Source organism: Herpailurus yagouaroundi, unplaced genomic scaffold (assembly GCF_014898765.1).
Source record: "Herpailurus yagouaroundi ecotype Mexico unplaced genomic scaffold, PumYag 197, whole genome shotgun sequence".
In the NCBI taxonomy this organism is placed as follows: domain Eukaryota; kingdom Metazoa; phylum Chordata; class Mammalia; order Carnivora; family Felidae; genus Herpailurus; species Herpailurus yagouaroundi.
This window is the reverse complement of record NW_024412428.1, coordinates 3,277,504-3,296,204: the sequence shown is the minus strand read 5'-3', so window position 1 is coordinate 3,296,204 and position 18,701 is coordinate 3,277,504. Positions and strand designations below refer to the sequence as shown.

The 18,701-nt window shown below is 41.1% G+C and overlaps 1 protein-coding gene across 3 annotated transcripts in view; it reads right to left on the bottom strand.

The window, feature by feature from the left end:
* The window catches only part of SGCG (sarcoglycan gamma), a 104,137-nt gene that overhangs the window by 25,735 nt on the left and 59,701 nt on the right, over window positions 1–18,701 (bottom strand). For all 3 annotated transcript variants that reach the window (XM_040448020.1, XM_040448019.1, XM_040448021.1), the window contains exon 5: window positions 11,971–12,090. In XM_040448020.1, the coding sequence (XP_040303954.1) occupies window positions 11,971–12,090 (120 nt within the window). The remainder of the gene's footprint in view (window positions 1–11,970; window positions 12,091–18,701) is intronic.

Below are 18,701 nucleotides of genomic sequence, written 5' to 3'. Positions count from 1 at the left end.
GCTGCTTCTGCTCCAGGAAACTCCAAAGGCTACCTGGAGTGGATCCATTTAAAACAAGACCAAACTTTTATAGTAAGTAGTGGAAGGAAGCTTTAATGGAAATTGATCTTTAAAAATTAATGTTTATAAAAATATGCTTATTGTGTTTTATATTTAACAAAACTTAGTTCTAACTATAACAACTACGAATTCACAGCAAATGAACAAAGAATAACTCAAGTTTTGTCCTGCGGTGCACTTTTTCCAACACAGTTGGAATTATATGATGGCTGTATTAATTTTCTATTTCTGTGTCACAAATTGTGACAAACTTCACTGCTTAGAACAGTAACCACTTGTTAGCTCACAGTCCTTTGGTCAGAAGTCCTACCCAGTGGGCTTGGTTGGATTTTATGCTCAAGGCATCACGAGGGCAAAGTCAAGGAGTCAGCCACGCAGGGCTCTTTTCTGGAGTTTCCGGGTAAGAATCTTGTTCCAAGCCCAGTCAGGCTGTTGGCAGAAGAGAGTTCCACGTGGTTTTAGGGGTGAGGCCCTATTTTCCCACTGTCAGCCTAGCACCTAAGATTCTAGAAGGCGCCACATTTCCTGTCACATGGCCCTCTCCGTCTTCATATAGCAACAGAGAACCCTTTTAGCATTTCAAATTCCCTGGTTTCCCTGTATACCACCAGTCACGGAAAACTCTCTGCTTATAAAGAACCCATGTGATTAGAGTAGGCCATCGAGAATGGATCCTCAGATAGACGGACTCCCTTTTGCCACAGAAATAACATAATCACGGGAGTGATATCTTATCATATTCACAGCTTCCTTCCACGCTCAGAGGTGAGGGGATTTTACAAGGGCAAGGTCGCTGGGGGTCTCATTCTTAGAATTTTGCCTACCACAGCGACACAACATGACATTGTTCACAAGGTTTACAGAGGCAGTAAAACCATCGTGACGGTCAAACCGATGGCACTGCCACGCTTCCCAAAGGTGAATAATGTCATCTTTTGACCATCAGTAACATTATTGATCTTTGGAGTACCCGCCAGGTCACCTTCTCGGTTCACTTTCACTTCTTCAGCGGCTGGCAAGTCTGACTTCCCAGGTCTTCTTTTGTTACTGGTTTTGTCAGTGGCTCCAGTATTTCTGTACCACTTTTGACTTCTGGAGCCCTGCATCTTTTGCAAGAGTCACAATTGAATTTCACGACCAATCTGTCTCTGCCTGGTTGCGCTCTGTCCACTGTCCTCCAGTCAATGGAAGACCCGGGATAGAGATGCGTGAGGCTGTATGTATCGTGAAGTGCGGACAGGTGAGACATGAGCCAGGTTACGTAGCTGTTCCGTGAGCAGCTGGAACTGGAACTCGGTCTGGCTCTAAGAGTGTCATCCACTCTTATTTTTAACAATTGTCTATTAATAGCCCTTCACGCTCTACACTCTGTTCAGAACGATGAATCTTACTTTTTCTTCCTGACAAACCTCTAGACATTTCTCTAGGACCACCTCAAATCCCTCTTTCCTTGAGAAACCCTGTCCGACCTACTCTGTGTCTCTTCCCATCACACTCTGGCACAACTGACGTCCTTGTCCAGGCTGCTCCTGTAGCCCTTGGCCCAAACATCTGTTACAATCCTTAGCAGACTGTGTCCAACCAATTAATTTGTGATAACAGCTCTCCAGTTAAAATATAAACGTCACGTGAAAGGAAGTGTGTCTTAATTATTTTGTACTATAGGCATTTAGCTTCATTTCTAGCTGGCAGTACACAGGAAGGCAATGTGAATGTAAGTCCAGAGAAACGGCGTAGGGTTAAGTTAGACAGGTGGTTCTCAACCAGAGGTGATTTGGCAACGCCGTCATCCTTCTGAAAAGTTTTGGCGATGTTTGGAGACATTTTGGTTATCATAACTCCCAGGGAAAGAATGCTGCTGGATCGATGGCTGAAGGTCAGGGACGCTGCTGAATACGCTGCATTGCACAGATACCCCCACACATATACCAAAGATATTATCCAGCCCAAAACGTCAGTAGTGTTAAGGCTGGGAAAGTTTAAGTTATATGACACAGAGAGGGAATCAGACCTTAGAAAAAAACAAGGAGAGAAGTCAGAATTGTACAACTCCTTGCATTGCTTTAACTGCAAATTTAGGGAAGCTAAGAACATACTGAAAAGCTGAGAAGAGTCAAGGTCTGGGTCGAAATGTCACTGTTCATGCAGTCACCACTCCTGGCTGCCCTGGTGAGGAGAACTCCGTATTGTTTTAAAGGCATAATGACAAGGAAAGTATTCAGAAATTACAGGTACAATATATTTGCTCCAGTTAGTTTCACTGGGGAGCAGAGGGGCTTAGAAGAAAACTATACAAGACAAAAATAATTATGAAAAAGAAGAGGAACATAACTTATCTTTAAAAAGGCTAACTTAAAGGTGCCTGAGTGGGTCAGTGGGTTAAGCGTCTGACTCCTGGTTTCAGCTCAGGTCATGATCTCACAGTCTGTGAGATCGAATCCCACATCAGGGTCTGTGCGGGCAGCGTCAAGCCCGCTTGGGATTCTCTCTCTCTGCCCCTCCTGTGTGTGCGAACTCCCCCCTCCCAAATAATAAAAAGAAATTAAAGAAATTAAAAAATAAATAAAAAGGCTAACTTAAATGTGTGTGCCAGAGACAGCATCTATCTGGTACCAACAGGTTTTTCCCACTGACTCCGGTCAGATTAGTGTAGGGAGTGGTTCTCAGCCTGTGGTCCCTGGAACAGCAGCATTACTTGACAACTCATAGGAAATGCAGATTTTCATGTCCCATTCCACACCTGCTGAATCAGAAACTTGGGGAATGAAGCCCAACAATATGTATTTTAATAAGCCCTCCAGGTGATTCTGAAACATATATGCAGGTAATAAATAATATAGGTGCTTATCAATTTTTTTCACCTCTTCTACTAAAATTAACATCAAGGCCTGGAAGGAGTCCTACGCTAAGAAAAATTTCACTTAAGGGATGCCCTGTGTAGGATGGCTTGGGTTTGAAGCAATCTCTCCTGTTTTTTAGGCTGTTTTCCCTACAGATTTCATTGCCCTGCAGTGCCATAATACTTTATCAAGACCTCTGCTGTCCTCTGTATATACTGATCCACTTAATTTAGCAATGTTAGTATGGTAGGGATCATCAACCCACTTTTAAAAATGAGGAAACAGCCAACAGAGATCAACTTGCCTGAGGTCATGTGGCTAGTAATCGTTGAGACAGGAACAGAATCTAGATCTAAAAAGCCAATATACTTTGTACTAGCAATAGTAGAGTTCTTTTTTTTGAAGTTTATTTATTTATTTTTGAGGGTAGGGGGCAGAGGAGGGGCGGGAATCTCAAGCAGGCTTCCCTCTGTCAGCCTGGAGCCTGACACAGGGCTCGAACTCATGAACTATGAGCCACCCAGCACCCCTGAGATAGATTTCTGATGACTGAGGCACTTGGACTTTCTAGCCATTTCTTTATTAGGAAACAATCAATGTCCTTTAAATAGATTTCCTAATGTCCTTTATTTTAGTAAGAAAACCACAGACCCTATTGCCTTAGTATATGCTGCAACATAGGTATGATTCTTGTAGTTTGTTTTGTTAGGAGTTACACACTACATAAGACTTTATACTAGGGTTGAGTCTGCTTCTATGTTTTCTTTGTTAGTTTTTAAAATTAATTTTTTTAAATTTATATCCAAATTAGTTAGCATAGAGTGCAACAATGATTTCAGGAGTAGATTCCTTAGTGCCCCTTACCCGTTTAGCCCACCCCTCCTCCCACAACCCCTCCAGTAACCCTCTGTTTGTTCTCCATACTTATGAGTCTCTTATGCTTTGTCCCCCTCCCTGTTTTTATATTATTTTTGTTTCCCTTCCCTTATGTTCCTCCGTTTTGTCTCTTAAAGTCCTCGTATGAGTTAAGTTATAGATATTTGTCTTTCTCTGACTAATTTCGCTTAGCATAATACCCTCCAGTTCTATCCATGTGGTTGCAAATGGCAAGATTTCATTCTTTTTGATTGCCGAGTAATACTCCATTGAATGTATGTATATACCACACTTTCTTTATCTGTTAATCTATTGATGGACATTTGGGCCCTTTCCATACTCTGGCTACTGTTGATAGTGCTGCTATAAACATGGGGGTTCATGTGTCCCTTCGAAACAGTACACTTGTACCCCTTGGATAAATACCTAGTAGTGCAGTTGCTGGGTCATAGAGTAGTTCTATTTTTAATTTTTTGAGGAACTTCCATACTGTTTTCCAGAGTGGCTGCACCAGCTTGCGTTCCCACCAACAATGCAAAAGAGATCCTCTTTCTCCACATCCTCGCCAACATCTGTTGTTGCCCGAGTTGTTAATGTGAGCCATTCTGACAGGTGTGAGGTGGTATCTCATTGTGGTTTTGATTTGTATTTCCCTGATGCTGAGTGATGTTGAGCATTTTTCATGTGTCGGTTGGCCATCTGAATTTCTTCTTTGGAGAAGTGTCTATTCATGTGTTTTGCCCATTTCTTCACTGGATTGTTTTTTGGGTGTTGAGTTTGATAAGTTCTTTATAGATTTTGGATACTAACCCTTTATCTGATATGTTGTTTGCAAATATCTTCTCCCATTCTGTCAGTTGCCTTATAGTTTCCTGATTGTTTTCTTCCCCGTGCAGAAGCTTTTTATTTTGATGAGGTCCCTATAGTTCATTTTTGCTTTTGTTTCCCTTGCCTCCGGAGACGTGTTGAGTAAGAAGTTGCTGCGGCAAAGATCAAAGAGGTTTTTGCCTGCTTTCGACTCGAGGATTTTGATGGCTTCCTGTCTTACATTTAAGTATTTCATCCATTTTGAGTTTATTTTTGTGTACGGTGTGAGAAAGTGGTCTAGGTTCATACTTCTGCATGTCACTGTCCAGTATTCCCAGCATCACTTGCTGAAGAGACTGTCTTTATTCCATTAGATATTCTTTCCTGCTTTGTCAAAGATTAGTTGGCCATACATTTGTGGGTCCATTTCTGGGTTCTCTATTCTGTCCCACTGATCTGAGTGTCTGTTCTTGTGCCAGTACCATACTATCTTGATGATTACAGCTTTATTGTATAGCTTGAAGTCTGGGATTGTGATGCCTCCTGCCTTGGTTTTCTTCTTCAAGATTGCTTTGGCTATTCGGGGTCTTTTCTGGTTCCATACAAATTTTAGGATTATGTGTTCTAGCTCTGTGAAGAATGCTGGTGTTATTTTGATAGGGATTGCATTGAATATGTAGATTAATTTGGGCAGTATCAACATTTTTTTTTTTAATTTTTTTTTTCGACGTTTATTTATTTTTGGGACAGAGAGAGACAGAGCATGAACGGGGGAGGGGCAGAGAGAGAGGGAGACACAGAATCGGAAACAGGCTCCAGGCTCCGAGCCATCAGCCCAGAGCCCGACGCGGGGCTCGAACCCACGGACCGCGAGATCGTGACCTGGCTGAAGTCGGACGCTTAACCGACTGCGCCACCCAGGCGCCCCTCAACATTTTAACAATACTTGTTCTTCTTATCTAGGAGCATGGAATCTTTTTCCATTTTTTTGTGTCTTCTTCAATTTCTTTCATAAGCTTTCTCCAGTTTTCAGTGTATAGATTTTTCACCTCTTTGGTTAGATTTATTCCTAGGTATTTTATAATTTTTTGTGCAACTGTAAATGGGATCGATTCCTTGATTTCTCTTTCTGTTGCTTCACTGTTGGTGTATAGGAATGCAACGGATTTCTGTGCTGCATTGATTTTATATCCTGCAACTTTGCTGAATTCATGAATCAGTTCTAGCAGTTTTTTGGTGGAATCTTTAGGGTTTTCCATATAGAATATGTCATCTGCGAAGAGTGAAAGTTTGACCTCCTCCTGGCCAATCTGGATGCCTTTTGTTTCTTTGTGTTGTCTGACTGCAGAGGCCAAGACTTCCAATACTATGTTGAATAACAGTGGGGAGAGTGGACATCCCTGTCTTGTTCCTGACCTTAGAGGGAAAGCTCTCAGTTTTTCCCCATTGAGGATGATTTTAGAGTTGGGTTGTTCATATATGGCTTTTATGATCTTTAAGTGTGATCCTTCTATCCCTACTTTCTTGAGGGTTTTTTTTTTTTTTTCCAGAAAGGATACTGTATTTGGTCAAATGTTTTCTCTGCATCTATTGAGAGGATCATATGGTTCTTGTCCTTTCTTTTATTGATGTGATGAATCATGTTAATTGTTTTGTGGATACTGAACCAGCCCTGCATCCCAGGTATAAACCCCACTTGGTCGTGGTGAATAATTTTGTTAATGTGTTGTTGGAGCCAGTTGGCTACTATCTTGTTGAGGATTTTTGCATCCATGTTCATCAGGAAATTGGTCTATAGTTCTTTTTAGTTGGGTCTCTGTCTGGTTTTGGAATCAAGGTAATGTTGGCTTCATAGAATGAGTTTGGTAGTGTTCCTTCCATTCCTATTTTTTGGAACAGCTTCAAGAGAATAGGTGTTAACTCTTACTTAAATGTTTGGTAGAATTCCCCTGGAAAGCCATCTGGCCCTGGACTCTTGTTTTTTGGGAGATTTTTTATTACTAATTCGATTTTCTTACTGGTTATGGGTCTGTTCAAATTTTCTATTTCTTCGTTTTTCAGTTTTGGTAGCGTATATGTTTCTAGGAATTTGTCCATTTCTTCCAGATTGCCCATTTTATTGGCATATAATTGCTCATAATATTCTCTTATTAATGTTTTTATTTCTGCTGTGTTGGTTGTGATCTCTCCTCTTTCATTCTTGATTTTATTTACTTGGGTCTTTTTCTTCTTGATCAAACTGGCTAGTGGCTTATCACTTTTGTTAATTCTTTCAAAGAACCAGCTACTGGTTTCATTGATCTGTTCTACTGGTTTTTGGTTTCAATAGCATTAATTTCTGCTCCAATCTTTATTATTTCCTCTCTTCTGCTGGTTTTGGGTTTTATTTGCTGTTCTTTTTCCAGCTCCTTAAGGCATAAGGTTAGGTTGTGTATCTGAGATCTTTCTTCCTTCTTTAGGAAGGCCTGGATTGCTATATACTTTCCTCTTAGGACCGTCTTTGCTGCATCCCAGAGGTTTTGTGTTGTGGTGTTATCATTTTCATTGGCTTCCATATACTTTTTAATTTCCTCTTTAACATCTTGGTTAGCCCATTCATTCTTTAGTAGGATGTTCTTCAGATTCCAAGTATTTGTTACCTTTCCAAATTTTTTCTTGTAGTTGATTTCGAGTTTCATAGCATCGTGGTCTGAAAATATGATCTCAATCATTTTTTACTTACTTAGGGTGATTTGTGTCCCAGTATATGGTCTATTCTGGAGAATGTTCCATGTGCACTGGAGAAGAATGTATATTTTGCTGCTTTAGGATGAAATGTTCTGAATATATCTGTTAAGTCCATCTGGTCCAGTGTGTCATTCAAAGCCATTGTTTCCTTCTTGATATTTTGATTAGATGATCTGTCTATTGCTATGAATGGGGTGTTGAAGTCTCCTACTATTATGGTATTACTATCAAAGAGTTTCTTTATGTTTGTGATAAAGTGATTTATATATTTGGGTGCTGCCACATTTGGTACGTAAATGTTTACAATTGTTAGGTCTTCTTGGTGGATAGACCCCTTGATTTTGATATAATGCTCTTCTGCATTTCTTGATACAGTATTTATTTTAAAGTCTAGATTGTCTGATATAAGTATGGCTACTCCAGTTTTCTTTTGTTGACCATTAGCATGATAAATGGCTCTCCATCCCCTTACTTTCAATCTGAAGGTGTCTTTAGGTCTAAAGTGGGTCTCTTGTAAACAGCATATAGATGGATCTTGTTTTCTTATCCTTTCTGTTACCCTATGTCTTTTGATTGGAGCCCTGAGTCCATTGATGTTTAGAGTGAGTACTGAAAGGTATGAATTTATTGCCATTATGTTGCTTGTAGAGTTGGAGTTTCTGGTGGTGTTCTTTGGTCCTTTCTAATCTTCATTTCTTTTGGTCTTTATTTATTTATGCATTTATTTTTTCATCTTTTCTCCCCTCAGAGAATTCCCCTTAAGATTTCTTGCAGGACTGGTTTAGTGGTCACAAACTCCTTTAATGTTTGTTTGTCCGGGAAAGTTTTTATCTCTCCTTCTGTTTTGAATGACAGCCTTGCTGGATAAAGAACTCTTGGCTGCATATTTTTCTGATTCAGCACATTGAATATATCCTGCCACTCCTTTCTCACCTGCCAAGTTTCTGTGGATAGGTCTGCTGCAAATCTGATCTGTCTTCCCTTGTAGGTTAAGGACTTTTTTCCCTTGCTGCTTTCATGATTCTCTCCTTGCCTGAGTATTTTGTGAATTTGACTATGATATGCCTTGTTGATGGTCAGTTTTTGTTGAGTCTAATAGGGGTCCTCTGTGCTTCCTGGATTTTGATGACTGTGTCTTTCCCCAGGTTAGGAAAGTTTTCCGCTATGATTTGCTCACATAACCCTTCTACCCCTATTTCTGTCTCTTCCTCTTCTGGGACCCCTATGATTCTGATGTTCCTTTTTAATGAGTCACTGATTTCTCTAATTCTTAAATCATGCTCTTTTGTCTTAATCTCCCTCTTTTTTTCTGCTCCGTTATTCTCCGTAACTTTGTTCTCTATATCGCTGATTCTCTGTTCTGCCTCATCCATCCTTGCCACCGCGGCATCCATTTGTGATTGCAGCTCAGTTATAGCATTTTTTATTTCATCCTGACTAGTTTTACTTCTTTTATCTCCACAGAAAGGGATTCTAATCTATTTTTGACTCCACCCAGTATTCTTATTATTGTGATTCTAAATTCTGGTTCAGACATCTCGCTTGTATCTGCGTTGGTTAAGTCCCTGGTTGCCGTTTCTTCCTGCTCTTTCTTTCGGGGTGAATTCTTTCATTTTGTCACTTTGAAGGCAGAAAAGGAATTAATGAGGTAGAAAAAATTAAAATTAAAAAATTAAAAACACACACACAAAAATTGAATAAATGATGCTAGATACTAGGTGTGTTTTGGTCTGGGTGTTGAAAGGGGCTTGAAAGATTAGAGAAAAAAGGGTAAAGAAGAAAAAAGAAAGGAAATCGTTTGAAAATTTGAAAAAATGAATACACTGAAGTATACTAAAATGAAATGATGGAAGTAAAATAGAATTTGAAAAAATTTACACAAAAGTAAAAAATATAGTAAAAACAAAAGTATTTTAAATGAAAATTGAAAATAAAAATGAATTTTTTCTCTTTCTGTATTCAAGAAAAATAAAACAAATGAAAAAGAGAAAAAAAGAAAAAATAAAGAAAAGTGAATAAATGGATCTGCTAACAGACTGAAATATGACTGGAATTACTTTGTTTTCCCCTAGAAGCCAGACTATGAAGCACTTTATAATCCATAAACCAAATAGGCAGTGAGACTTCTATTCTTGAAGAGCGAGATTGGCCCAGTTGGGCGGGCTCAGTGTAATGTCTCCGTTCTCCACTAGATGGCGCTGCTAGCCTACTGGGGTGGATTGTTGTGGCGCTTGTAGGTGCATATGCGCATGCACAGAAGCGGTGAAAATGGCGTCACCCAGCTACCCAGTCTCTAGTATCGGAAGTCTGTTCTTCCAAATCAGCAATCACACACCCGTCCTCTGTCTTCAGGTCTCGTCCACTCCCCAGTTTTTCACTGTCTGTGACCAGGCCCCAGGCAGTACCTCTCTTCCGAGTTTTATCTCAGATGCGGTTGTTTTCCCTGGCCTCTTACTTCCGAAGGACTGCAGCTTTGACCCATTCCGCCCCTCTGTGGGAGGGTCTCACCGAGCAATGGCAGGAACGTTTACGGGACCCTGCTGCTGCCGATGCCCAGAGACTGCGGCTGTGTGCCAGCTCGCCCCAGAAAATGTTCGAGAGGCGTTTCAGGGATTACCGACAATCACAACACACACCTGGCACCAGGCTTCACCCTTAACGATCTTGTTCCAGCACCAGCGAATGTGGCCATTCTCTGGGGTCTGCTGGGCCCAGGTTGCCTCACAGCCTCTACCAAATCTCCTTCCAGCAGTGGAACCGCTTTTCCCCACGTGGCCTGAGAACCGCTCAGATCCCACTCTGCTCCTGGGGATTCGTCCTTTCCACCAAAGCACCGCCAGGTATGGAGCCGTGGAGTTGCAGCTTGTTTACAAGCTTGTTTACAGTCCCCTTGTTTACAGTCTTAATGGAATTTAAACCCTCTCCTTTCTCCCTTTTTAGTTTAGTCCCTGTGGCCGTTTCCAATTTTCCACTTTCTCTCCAGCTGTTTTTGGCAGGGAGTGCTTTTACCGTATTCTCCCCACTGTCTCCGTCCTCTCTCCACATGCAAAAGCAGCTCTCTGCCCTCCGTGGCTTCTCACTCCCCAAGTTCTCCTCTCCGCGCCACATACCTGCTGAATTCTGTGGTCTAGGTTGTACATATTGTTGTGTTAATCTTCAGATCAGTTTTCTAGGTGTGCAGGACGGTTTAGTGTTGGTCTGGCTGTGTTTCATGGACGCGAGACACACAAAAAACTTCCATGCTGTTCTGCCATCTTGGCGGCCTCCTGAGTCTGCTTCTTAAGGCAGTTTTCATTTATGAGTCTTGGTAATAATGTGTGAGAGAATAAGGTTGCCATTGTTTTTCAGAATAGTACAGAAAAGTGCTGGGATGAATTTAACTACTGTCTTTCTCATTACATTTTTATAGAAGCTCAGCAGGTAAATTTCACACATTCTGGACATTTTTTTTCACAAAATTGCTTTTTGTCAGTCCTAAAAGTGATTCTTATAAGAATCCCACCCAATCTTTCTTTCCAAGAGAGACAATTTTTTGTAGCAATAGAAGGACTCCAAGTGCTTGATACAATGAGAATAAAAGAAACTCTGGACAAGGTTCTTTTGCAACACCATATGGAAAAGAGATACTTGAATATCATACAGATGACAGAGGAATTTATAAGTCTTTGGGTTACCCTAATTGGAAAGAGATAAAGGGTAACAATATGGTGGAAGAAAGGAGTAAGCAAAGATTTATGAGGAGGATTTCATTCTTCCAGGAGAGTATCAAGAATTAAAAAAGCAAACATTACGAAGAAGAGTCAACAAATTCAACTACTTTTTCTTACCTGCCTGACAATTTCCAGAGTAAACTTGCCAAAAGTAAAATATGCTTTTGTGGAAGTGTATTCTACGGGATTTTGTTTTTCTCAAGAGTTCCTACGTATAAATGGATAAAGAAAATGTGATATTTATATATGCAATGGAATATAACTCAGCCATAAAAAGAAGGAAATCTTGCCATTTGCAACAATATGGATGGACCATGAGGGAATTATGCTAAGTGAAGTCAGTCAAAGACAAATACTGTGTGATCTTACGTACATGTAGAATCTAAAAAAGAAACCAAACTCATAGATACAGAGGATATACTGATGGTTGTCAGAGGCAGGAGATGGGGTTGGGCAAAATGGGTGAAGGGCGTCAAAAGGGACAAACTTCTAGTTATAAAATATTCCTAAGTCCTAGGGATATGATGTACAGCATGGTGACTAGAGTTAACAATGCCGTATTGGATATTTCAAAGTTGCTAAGAGAATAGATCTTGAACCTAACATAACACGAATCACTGAATTCTACTACCAATATTGCACTACATGGTGACTGACTAAAAGTTTTTAAAAAATAAACAGATAAAGAGCACTACATTAAAGAACCTATATTCACACACACACACACACACACACACACAGAAACATTGTATGTTAACTACACTGCAAATAAAATAAAAAAATAAAAGTTCTTGTCACTAGAAAAAAACTTCCGTGTGGTGATCGACATTAACTAGACTTACCGGGGGACCATTTCACAATATATACAGATATCAAATCATTATGTTGTTCACCTGAAACTAATGTTATCTATGAATTATATCTCAATTAAGGAAAAAGTTATCACACACCTGTTACTCGAAGTTTATCTGTACCAACCACAACTTCCTTTTCATCGACAGTAAAGAGTGGCTTGCCATCCTTGGAGTTGATCTGGAAGTGTTGACTCTGGACCTCTACCATTTTGGGACCTGCACGATTCATTAAAACAGTTTGTTATGAAGTGTTTACTATACGTAGTGTCAAAATCTCTTTTTACACAGGCCACATCACCCAGCAATACCAAATTACTAAATATACAAAATCCGTTACCAACAGTATTTTTTAAAAGTTTTGCGATTAAACTTTTTACGTTCTGAGCCTAAATCTATGATATTATTAAAATTAATTTATGTCGAATACATGCTAATCTACAAAGCACAAATTATGGAGGTGCTGAATCACTCACTAGGTTGTACACCTGACCCAAAGGTAGCCCTGTTTGTCAACTATACTCAAATTAAAAAAAAAAATTAAAAAGAACAAGAAAGCGTTAATCTATGTCACATAAAAGAATAAATCATTTAAAAGTGAAGTTTTTCAAGTTAAAACTAGCCAAAACTAACATAATTTGTCTACTCAGCTTATGTAAATTTGTAATCTTTTGAGTATTAGCCAACTAAGGATTTTGTATTCTGAAACGTGAGGTTTGCGAAAGACCATTTTCATCTAATGTTTACTTTTGAGAGAGAGCATGAGCGGGGGAAGGGCAGAGAGAGGGGGACAGAGGATCCAAAGCGGGCTCTGCACTGACAGCAGCCAGCCCGACGCGGGGCTCAAACTCAGGAACCACGAGATCATGACCTGAGCCAAAGTTGGACGCTCACCCGACTGAGCCACCCAGGCGCCCCATGAATGACCATTTTAAGAGTGGCTCACTTTCAAAGCATAAGAGACTCTTAAAAACAGAGAACAGGGGCGCCTGGGTGGCACAGTCGGTTAAGCGTCCGACTTCAGCCGGGTCACGATCTCACGGTCCGTGAGTTCGAGCCCCGTGTCGGGCTCCGCGCTGATGGCTCGGAGCCTGGAGCCTGTTTCCGATTCTGTGTCTCCCTCTCTCTCTGCCCCTCTCCCGTTCATGCTCTGTCTCTCTCTGTCCCAAAATAAATAAATAAATAAACGTTGAAAAAACAAAAAAACAAAAAAACAGAGAACAAACAGGGCTGATGGGGGGTGGGAGGGCGGGGAGGGTGGGTGATGGGTATTGTGGAGGGCACCTTTTGGGATGAGCTCTGGGTGTTGTATGGAAACCAATTTGACAATAAATTTCATATTTAAAATAAAATAAAAATAAAATAAAATAAAATAAAATAAAATAAAATAAAATAAAATAAAATAAAATAAATAAATTTGAAATCTAAAACAGGAAAAAAAAAAAAAGAATTGCTGACTTTAATGGCCAGAGCCAGCCCAGAAGATGAATCCTACTCAGATTCTCTTATGGTGTTTTTGTCATTTTCTTCACTCCCTCCTTCTTTGTATTTCAGTGACAACAGCAACACTTTCCTGTCCCAGTTTCATCTTGTTATGTGAGCTGTGGACTCACTGCTTTAGACTCCCTTTAGACTCACAAGGTTTGGTGAGTGTTCCCACGTGCCCGGGGACTGGGGATGCTGTGCCCTCAAGAGCATATGCGACCTTGTTCCATTTCCCTTGCCCACACTCAGGCATTCACCATTTTATGTCTCTTAATTCTTTGTGTTTCCAATCTTTCTAACCCTGGAGCATAACGGATTAATCTCTCCAGAATACAGCTCCGAGCATTCGCTCAAGGAACTACACGCGTTCCCTAATTCTTTTGTAGGTTTGCTTTATATTCTTATCTGGGAGAGTAAATGTACTGAGAAAACGGATATCTTACAGTCTTTGAGTGTGTGTTCCTGTATCACTCCCACTACTCATTAAAGTTGAGGGATATCTAACTAGAAATTAAATAGAAGCTCTTCAGTGAATACATTAAACAGTTTTGGATATGGTCACCAACATATTCTTACGTTATTTCATTAATCAATACTGCAAAAGCCTTCATTTACCTATGTCTGTGTGTATGTGTAGGACACTTATAAAGTGGACCACATTTCTCTATTTTTCCTCTATGTCTTAATCTTCTTTCTCTTAAGGAAACCTGACTTTATTTTTTTGGATAGTGGCCTGTATTTTTGCTCATCTGCACTTTCACCCAGACTCAGTCACTCAGGGATTCAGCGGCACCATTTATCTCTTCTGGATCACGGATATACCTTAGACATTTATCATAGAAGTACTGATTTGCATTAAATCATGAATATTAAGTTATCTGAATTTAAAATTGAGAGGGGGAAAAAAAACCTGGAATAATTTCTCCAGTAAGACTTCACCGTTTAGCTTATTGGAGACTCATATAACAGTTCTAGGGGGCTTGATTAAGTAAAAAGGGTTAAACGACACGATTTTTTTTTTCCTGTAACCATTGTTTCATATATGGTGACGAAATGTTCAACGAGTTTAGTTGCATAATTTTCATGAGTAGGGAAACCATATAAACCCTTACTCAAGTCAAAGTAAATGCAGGGGGGCCTGGGTGGCTCAGTCAGCTAAGCGTCTGACTTCGGCTCAGGTCATGATCCCACGGTTTCTGAGTTTAAGCCCCGCATCAGACTCTGCACTGACAGTGTGGAGCCTATTTGGAATTTCTCTCTCTCTCTCTCTCTCTCTCTCTCTCTCTCTCTCTCTCTCAAAAATAAAGATACAAACTTAAGAAAAAGAAAATGCAAAAATATGACTCTTGATCATAGGGTCATGAGTTTGAGCCCCACGTTGGGTGTAGAGATTACTAAAAATAATAATAATAATAATAATAATAATAATAATAATAATAAACTTTAAAAAATGTAAAAAACTGAGTGTACCACTCAGCACATATTTATGGCATGTTTTTTTATGTTCAAGGTTTTGTGCTAAGAACCTTGGATATATAAACAAGTGGGATATAGCTCACAACTTAGTGCACTGAAAAGCAAAGCATATAAACCTAGCTTCAGGACAATTTGGTAAGCGCTATGATACAAGCATGGGCAATGTTTAATGAGAACCCGGAATCCATGGTCTGTCCTTGTGGGTCAGGAATGGCACCTTGGGGAAATGATGTCTGAGCTGACCTTGAAGAAAGACTTTCCATTTCCCTGATGAAGGGAGAATGACACATGCCAGATAGAGGGAAATACTAGAGGAAAGGCTCAGAAGTGAACAGAATTCTGTCTTCATTTTATTAAAAACAAGGAGGCATCGAATGTTAACTTTGAACACGTTTCCACTTCAGAAAACATCATTCCCTAGCCCATAACCACAGGGATAATCATCTCTTAAAATAACTGAGTTTCTAATTAATCTTTTGGATTTTATTAATATTCTACCTGTTTTTATGAACCTCGCTGGACACTGATTACAGCCAAGCAAATAATCTTCTTCTGCAGTGGAGCTAAGAGATGAAATTCAAACTCTACCTTGGTGGTAAAAAAAACAAGAGCTATCTGGTAAAGGAAAATTTTTAACGAGCGGCTTTGGTACAAAGAAGGAAATGAAAAAATGAAAGAAAGAAATAAAGGACGGTTTTAGGACCTGACTAATTAAGTTTGTGAAATTGGCCGAAGGGTTTTCTCCGGTGAAAATACAACCAAGTTTTTCCTGACATACAGAATCCCTGACAGCTTTAATTGCATGTGTGATTCCCTCCTCACCCCTCTGCCTCAGTCCTGGCCCCCCAGCCTCTTCCCAGGCAGCCGGGCAGGGAGCCAGTCTATTTCGGCCTTATGCTTCCTCTATTTCTTCTGCCCACAAATGAGCAAACACATGTATCTTTCCTTCTAGCCCTTTCCTACTTCCATGAAGGTAGCCTACAATAGGTAAGCTTCTGCACTTTACTTTTATCGCTTCCAAATATGCCCCGGGAGTTACTCCGAATCAATTCACAGGTGTCATCCTTATTCTTTTTAACAGATGCATGGTATTCACGCGGATGCACTGTGGTTATTCAACAGTTCACCTATACATCTGGAGATTTAAGTAGTTTTTGAAGTTTCTTTCAAAATGTTTATTTTTGGGAGAGAGGGCGAGAGAGCGCGTGCTATTGGGGGAGGGGCAGAGAGAGAGAAAGACAGAGGATCCAAAGCGGGCTCTGGGCTGTCAGCACAGAGCCCAGTGCGGGGCTCAAACCCATGAGCCAGGAGATCGTGACCTGAGCCGAAGTCAGGGTGAGCCACCCAGTAAGTAGCCCCTGCCCCTTTGTCTTTTTTTTGTGGGACCGGAAAGTGGATTCATTTAGGTTTTCTTCCGAACCTACTGTTTCTGGTTTGTCTTTCCAGCCACTGTAGTTGCCAGTTTTGTCTCCTCTTTAGACTTGGGTTCTTATGAAAACGTTTGATATCCTTAAGTGGGCATCACTTGTCTCTGGGCCCACTGGTGGTATTTCAATACACTTAATTTTGGGGTTTCCTGGGGGAAGTACTATTTGTTCCTCAGTTGGAGAAAAATCCAGGTGGAGTTTCTGGAAGTCTTTCCGGGTTAGAATCTGCCTGGTGCTGAAGGCACAAGTTTTGGATTTCCCCTCTGAGAGTGTGCCGGTCAGATTCTTGGCAAATGCTTGCTGTTCTACAGGGAAGAGTGGTCCGTGTCAACCCATTCACCATCGACATTCTCCCCTCCCTGAGACTGGCACTTCCCCACCCATCTGTCATTCTCTTCCTCTTCTTTTGAATTCTAGAATGTCTGCTTCTGAGATGCAATCTAGCATCGAATTCTCTGTATTCTTTTTTTTTTTTCTTTTTAAATTTTTTTTTCAACGTTTATTTATTTTTGGGACAGAGAGAGACAGAGCATGAACAGGGGAGGGGCAGAGAGAGGGAGACATAGAATCGGAAACAGGCTCCAGGCTCTGAGCCATCAGCCCAAGCCCGACGCGGGGCTCGAACTCACGGACCGCGAGATCGTGACCTGGCTGAAGCCGGACGCTTAATCGACTGTGCCACCCAGGCGCCCCGAATTCTCTGTATTCTTGCACTCGTGCTTCTATCGAGGTCTCCGTAGGCTCACTCCAGGATTTCTTCTGCAACATCTGCGGATATGGTGCTCAGGAGAGCTGAACCAAAGTTCCAGATGATGTCATCACAGTTTTCTTTTTGTGTGTTTTACACAGGCCAGATCTTGGAGGGGTCTCGGTCATAGCCAGAGGAGCTATGACCTGTCTTGGAATAGTGTTGATTACTACTGTCATGACTTTCCTAGACCTTTGGTCAATTACAAACTTGTTGGCCTCAGCTTTGAGCAATGATGGCACGCTTGGGCAGCAAACAGAAGGCTCTTGGTTATTTCTCTTCGACGGGGCTGCAGAAACCCCTGCCCAAAGGATCAAAGCTAAAGAGAAAAAGTGCATGAATTCCCACCAGTCTGGAGAAGAGGTCCCTGAGCATCACCCTTACTTCAAATCTCTTGTCAGAACTTGCTGTGTGCTTTAGTAATTTATTTGCTAACCTGGGGGGGGGGGTGGGTCATGAATCAAGTGGCTGAAATGTCAAACATGTCTGTCACTGTCCTGCTTTGGTCTCTCGAGGATATTCTTACATCCACAGCCTGTTGCGACCCTGTGCTGTGTTTGGAGCGTCTCTTCCCTGGGGCGTGCTGCACCGGAAGGTCCCCTGTCTTCAGGTTTGCAGTCACTGTCCTCTGTCTCCTTTTCCCTGGGAAGGATTGCAAAGCAGCAATATCTAGGTAACCTCAGAGAAACATGCAGCTGGGATAACACTGGTATTTTCGACCTCACTTCTGATGTTTCTTCTGCTGAGTTCAATCATTACACCCAAAGACATCTTGGCTGCAGGTGCACCTCTATGTTCCTTAATAGAGGGTCCATGAAACTCTGCAACACTACATTCACTTTATCCTTTTGTTTTACATTTCTATTCTTGATATTAGTCACACTCACGCTCTGGGTATACAAAGGCTTTTGCAGAAGCTTACCATGGCTATGCATAAGTTCCAAGAACCCGAACCAACTTAATGGGTTAATGAGATTCTTACTTCTCAGCTTTGCTATTCGAACACCTGGATCTAAGACAGTGTGATTGTGACAGAGGACATCTTTCAGCACCCAGGAAAATGATTTGGGTGTCTGCGCGATGGTGACCAAATTGAGCCATAAACATTACCAGCCTCCCCAGTGGGTTCATTTGGTTGTTAGCTGAAAATCCCCAGTTGGATTGGTAGTGACCATAACTCTAGAGAAATCGCAGGGCAGAGAGGCCAGCGGCCCTGCTTGATCAAACTCTATACCGACTGCCAGTTGCCGGAAAGCTGGTGGTTCCCCAGGAACCACTGGCTGCAGCCCGGCTCGGTCCTCAGAAAACCCGTACTGCCGAACCCGACCAGCCCTCCTGTGTAAACTTTTTTAAGCTAACCAGAATTCGTCTCTGTTATTTGAAATCAAAAGAAAATGACTGGTAGGCAACCAGAGCTGAACTCACAGTTAGTAAGTTTTCCCGTTATTTTGCTATGAGTTGGTATCTTTCAGCTCAAGGATTCAGAGTGTTAGCTATTGTTCATGTCAGTGTTTGACTTCTTTGGGGATTTAAGACTTTTGGTTTTGACCGTACTGGTTGCCATTGTTTTCAGTGGTTTAGTAATGAGCAAGTATTCATTTCATTACATGGGATGAATTTGGCTAGTTCACATAAATTACATTTTAATGTCCAGGTTGGCTACATTTAACTTCTTCCCAGAAACGTGAGGCCGG